General features: G+C 52.5%; 1 protein-coding gene across 1 annotated transcript; it reads left to right on the top strand.

Moving 5' to 3' along the window:
• The first annotated feature begins 1,035 nt into the window (after positions 1-1,035).
• LOC122612694 (segmentation polarity homeobox protein engrailed) lies at positions 1,036-5,322 on the top strand. The gene is made up of 3 exons (XM_043786469.1): positions 1,036-2,984; positions 4,157-4,254; positions 4,560-5,322. Exons 1-3 carry the CDS (start codon positions 1,673-1,675, stop codon positions 4,806-4,808), a joined length of 1,659 nt encoding a protein of 552 aa, XP_043642404.1. The 5' UTR covers positions 1,036-1,672; the 3' UTR covers positions 4,809-5,322.

Raw genomic sequence — 5,322 nt, 5'->3', positions numbered from 1 at the left:
GAATTGCTTATATCACAATTGGCAACAGGAAATAGGTGGGAGTGGTGGCGAGATTACTCTCTAATTAAATCCTTTGCCCCATAAATCAGTATCCCACATAGCAGCGATCGCTTTTATTATGCAAAAATAAACACAACAAATTCCGCTAGCTATAAGGCAATTCATTAGCGATTTCGTTATTTGATTTCGGTTTTATTCAGCTCTAACAGATTCGTTGATTTATGGGCTATATATCAGTGGCTATACGTTCGGAATCCCACATCTCTACACTATTTGCAGCACATGTTTCACATTTGTAGATCTTCGGCTGATTAGAGCCCCACAAAAAAGCGTTATTGTTAATGTCCAATGCCAAATGGCGGTCGTTTTTTACACCTTCCAAAGTTTATTTTGACAGTTAGCGATGGTTTTTCGATCTTTCGGCTGGTAAATCGATATTCGATGGGCAAATAAATAAATTAAATGTCAATTAAATATCAATCAATTGCGTCAGCTGTTTTTCAAGGCACATTTAACTGGTTAATTGAAGGCCCCCAAAATAAATTGTCATTCTGTATTTAGCGTATTTTTGTGAAAAATCGCAAATGGTTCTGGTAGCGGGGGTAGATGGGGGTGATAAAAGTTTCCCTCCATTTAAATTAAAACAATTAGCTTTGCGGTTTCGCTCCTCTCGCTTCCCGTTCCCCCTCTTCACATGGCCTAAAGGTGGTGTCGATAAAGTTGTAGGCTGTAGAAAACGCAGATTGAAACGTCGCGGCCGAAAACAAAATCAACAAAAACTAAATGCTTATGAAAAGTGTCTGCGGAAAGAGATGGCATGCGGCTCTCCCCCTCATGGAAAGGCAGCCATTTTCCTGGCCTACTCTCAGTGGGAGTGAGCAGTGCCGCTACATGGCCCCCACTCGGCAACGCCCCGTGAGAGAGGGAGAGCTTGCGCCTGCGCAGTTCGCTGGGGACACAGTTGTCAACCGACTGACAGCTCCAGCATGCGCATAATAAAGTCATATTGCTGCCTAACAAGCCCCCCTCGCCAAATTGGCGAGAGAGAGTGAGAGCAAGAGGGAGCGAGCGAGAAAGCGCTCGGAGCAGCCAACGGGAGTGAGTGAGCCGGCGAAACCGGTTCGCATGGGGCAGGTGACAAGGCTAAGAGAGAGCGAAAATCGATCAGTGTAAGGCTCTGCTTAAGGCCGAAGCCGAAAAGACCCATCTTCCACTCTCATCTCTTCACGTCACTGTCACCAACTCCTGTCACTCACTCACTCGCTCGCTCGCCGACTCGCTCGCACCCACTGCGTCGGCTACTTGTGCGATCTCGCCCTCTCGCTCCCGCACTCGGACCTCTCTTTCGCCCGTGACAGTTCAATCGGCTCTCGCGTTAACTCTCCCCGACGTCGGCGCTGCGATTCCGAAGTAGTCAACTAATTCAGTCGTTGCGCTCGATGTGAACAGACGTGCGTGTCGGAACAACAGTTGCAAATCAAACACGAAAGCAAAGGCCAAACAGAAAACAGAAAACAGCAAACAGCAAAAGGCAAAAAGCAAACAGAGTACAGAGAAGAGAATCAGAAGAATCTGAGCAATCAGAAGAATCAGAAGAATCAGTGGCCCAGTGTCAAGTGACCCAGTGACAAGTGTCTTAAGCGAGTTGCAATTTAGCGCCCAGTCGAAACCAATGGCCCTGGAGGATCGCTGCAGTCCACAGTCAGCGCCCAGCCCCGTTACCCTTCAAATGCAGCACCTCCACCACCAGCAACAGCAGCAGCAGCAACAGCAGCAGCAAATGCAGCACCTTCACCAGCTGCAGCAACTGCAGCAGTTGCACCAACAGCAACTGGCCGCCGGTGTCTTCCACCATCCGGCAATGGCCTTCGATGCCGCTGCAGCCGCCGCCGCTGCAGCAGCTGCTGCGGCCGCCCACGCCCACGCGGCTGCACTGCAGCAGCGCCTCAGTGGCAGTGGATCGCCCGCGTCCTGCTCCACGCCCGCCTCGTCCACGCCGCTGACCATCAAGGAGGAGGAGAGCGACTCCGTCATCGGGGACATGAGTTTCCACAACCAGACGCACACCACCAACGAGGAGGACGAGGCGGAGGAGGATGACGACATCGATGTGGACGTGGACGACACTTCAGCGGGCGGACGCCTGCCACCTCCCGCCCACCAGCAGCAGTCGACGGCCAAGCCCTCGCTGGCCTTTTCCATCTCCAACATCCTAAGCGACCGTTTCGGCGATGTCCAGAAGCCGGGCAAGTCGATGGAGAACCAGGCCAGCATCTTCCGCCCCTTCGAGGCGAATCGCTCCCAGACGGCCACGCCCTCCGCCTTCACGCGAGTGGATCTGCTGGAGTTCAGCCGGCAACAGCAGGCCGCCGCCGCAGCCGCCACCGCGGCCATGATGCTGGAGCGGGCCAACTTCCTCAACTGCTTCAATCCGGCTGCCTATCCCAGGATACACGAGGAGATCGTGCAGAGTCGCCTGCGCAGGAGTGCAGCCAATGCCGTCATCCCGCCGCCCATGAGCTCCAAGATGAGCGATGCCAATCCCGAGAAGTCCGCCCTGGGATCACTGTGCAAGGCGGTCTCGCAGATCGGACAACCTTCTGCCCCCACGATGACCCAACCGCCGCTAAGCAGCAGTGCCAGCAGCCTGGCCAGCCCGCCACCCGCCTCCAATGCCTCCACCATCAGCAGCACCTCCTCCGTGGCCACCAGCTCGAGCTCCTCCTCGTCGGGCTGCTCCTCGGCGGCTAGCTCCCTGAACTCCTCGCCCAGCAGCCGCCTGGGAGCCAGTGGATCCGGAGTCAATGCCAGCAGTCCCCAGCCGCAGCCCATTCCTCCGCCATCCGCCGTTAGCCGGGACTCCGGCATGGAGTCCTCGGATGACACGCGTTCCGAGACGGGATCCACCACCACGGAGGGCGGCAAGAACGAGATGTGGCCCGCCTGGGTGTACTGCACCCGCTACAGCGATCGTCCCAGCTCAGGTTAGTATCTTTAAGTTACCTAGGGTTTAAGTGGGTCACAAGGCGGGTTCGTAGGGCACCATCTTCTGCCTTGTCAAAACAAGGAACTTCCAAAGGTTCGGCATAAAAAACAATGTGATATACAAATGGTATATGGTATATGGTTACATGGGGACCACCCTTGGGGAGCGTTATGCTGGCGGCAGCCTTTCAAGCAGCTCTGTTTTGTGTCATAAATCCGAAGGACACTGCCACAATTAGGCGACACGCGGACAATGGCAATGAGCCCGAATCTGACTCCCATTTCAATAACCATGCCTATTCCCATTCCCATTTCGTATCCGAATCCGAAAACGATTTTGTGCCTCACGCAGTGCTGCGCTGCTTTTGAAGAGCGACACTTTATGTGACAACATGTAGCGCAGAGGCAGCGCTCGACTATCGGAGCTGTTAGATCCTCGGGTCGAAGGTCACCGGTCACGCACACACGCCACGCAGAAGCAGCGACCCTAAAACGAGCTGACGATTGACAGGGGGGGGAAAGTGCGGGGGCGGGGGCAGCCCCGAAAGGAGAAGAGTTTTCCATTGACAAGCGGAGATTTTCCTTGCAACGCTCCTAAGATCGTGTGTTAATTGACGAGTTAAGTGCTTTTTTATGGCTGGCAATGGTTTTTTAATTTGGTGTCGATGCAATCGATGGCAGCCCATAAGCGAGGCGTTGATGGCCCCACTCCGCGGCTAGGAATTAATCAAGCGATCCCCACTTACTGCCGCTCAATTAAATTATAATTTACAATGTGTGGAAATCTAATAAGCACTTCGCATCGCCGCCACTGTCCCGAGTTGCCAATTAGCCGCCGACTTGGACTTGGTCGCTAATTAGAGAGTTGGCTAGCTGGCAAATCATTTGCCTAAAATATGCCGTAGACCTTTGCGTTCGGGTTCGTTAGTTCGCCGGAGTTCTTGGGAGTTCTTCTCCGCTCTTCCGCTGACAGCTGACAAATTGAACACTTCCCCGCCAGCACGCGAAAGAAGGGAGCTTCAGCTACAGCTCCAGTTCCAGTTATAGTTCCAGCTCCGGTCGAGGAATTCCGCGCAGACATATGCTAATTGAATCATTAATATTATTAATAGTATGTGCCGCATTTATGCAAATAGAACTAACGTATTTCTCGTGTTTCTGCTCACTTCAGGACCCCGCTACCGCCGCCCCAAACAGCCAAAGGACAAGACCAACGACGAGAAGCGTCCACGCACCGCCTTCTCCAGCGAGCAGTTGGCCCGCCTCAAGGTGAGAATCTCTTCCATTTTCCATATATGTATGGTTACCATATTCCTACCCATATCCATATCCCTATCCACATCCATATCCAATTGCACTGCGCCTGTTGTGTCATATTTGCACCCAAATATTGACACCGCCCGCTGCTAATGCATCCTGGCCACCGCATCCGTCCGTGTCCGTACTTAACCAATTAGCCACGCTCGGCCCGAAACCGCAAATAATTGATTCTCCCTACCTACCTGACACTATATACAACATGGATATCCGTGCCATCCGAAACTCATCCAGCATTCCATCTCTTCCACTTACAGCGCGAGTTCAACGAGAATCGCTATCTGACCGAGCGGAGACGCCAGCAGCTGAGCAGCGAGCTGGGCCTGAACGAGGCCCAGATCAAGATCTGGTTCCAGAACAAGCGGGCCAAGATCAAGAAGTCGACGGGCTCCAAGAATCCGCTGGCCCTGCAGCTGATGGCCCAGGGATTGTACAACCACACCACCGTGCCGCTGACCAAGGAGGAGGAGGAGCTCGAGATGCGCATGAACGGGCAGATCCCCTAAGCGGTGACCACCGGGTAACTGGGTGACTGGGTAACCCACCCACAAGTTACAAGGTTCCTCTTCCTCCTTCCGACGGGGGCGTGCAATATTCGAGGGCGTACAAATGGTTTTCATGTGATATAATTGTAGCGTACATATGTTCTTGTATATATCTAAAACTATATATATATAACCCTAATCCTAACCTAGAGTAAGATCCATCCGTAGCGAATTCGAGCTGTAAGTTGTTGGCGTATTTATTTAACCACCCCGGATAGCCGAAAGTATTATCGTAATCTCCCGACACAAAGCCTTTCGCTATCGCCGCACTCCAAAAGCTTCGACCTTCAGACGTTTATTCCTACACACACCTACACCTATCTATAGTAACTACTCCCTATGAACGACGTGCTTGCAGCCGCTCTGTAAATTAAGTAACTTAACAGTTCCCTAGCTTAATTCCTAGTTTACGCACCTAAGGATTGCTATGAAAGAGTATTTTAGTTTCTAAGCGAACTGTTAACGAGCAACTAAT

The sequence above is a fragment of the Drosophila teissieri genome, chromosome 2R (genome assembly GCF_016746235.2).
Source record: "Drosophila teissieri strain GT53w chromosome 2R, Prin_Dtei_1.1, whole genome shotgun sequence".
Classification (NCBI taxonomy): Eukaryota; Metazoa; Arthropoda; class Insecta; order Diptera; family Drosophilidae; genus Drosophila; species Drosophila teissieri.
The sequence above is the reverse complement of the archived record's forward strand: the minus strand, read 5'-3'. Positions and strand labels throughout refer to the sequence as shown.

Bases quoted from the DNA above. Each gene is read 5' to 3' on its own strand.
- LOC122612694 (XM_043786469.1), top strand. From the start codon at position 1,673: ATGGCCCTGGAGGATCGCTGCAGTCCACAGTCAGCGCCCAGCCCCGTT. The intron at 2,985-4,156 runs GTTAGTATCTTT...TGCTCACTTCAG, and splicing joins CAGCGATCGTCCCAGCTCAG to GACCCCGCTACCGCCGCCCC. The intron at 4,255-4,559 runs GTGAGAATCTCT...TTCCACTTACAG, and splicing joins AGCAGTTGGCCCGCCTCAAG to CGCGAGTTCAACGAGAATCG.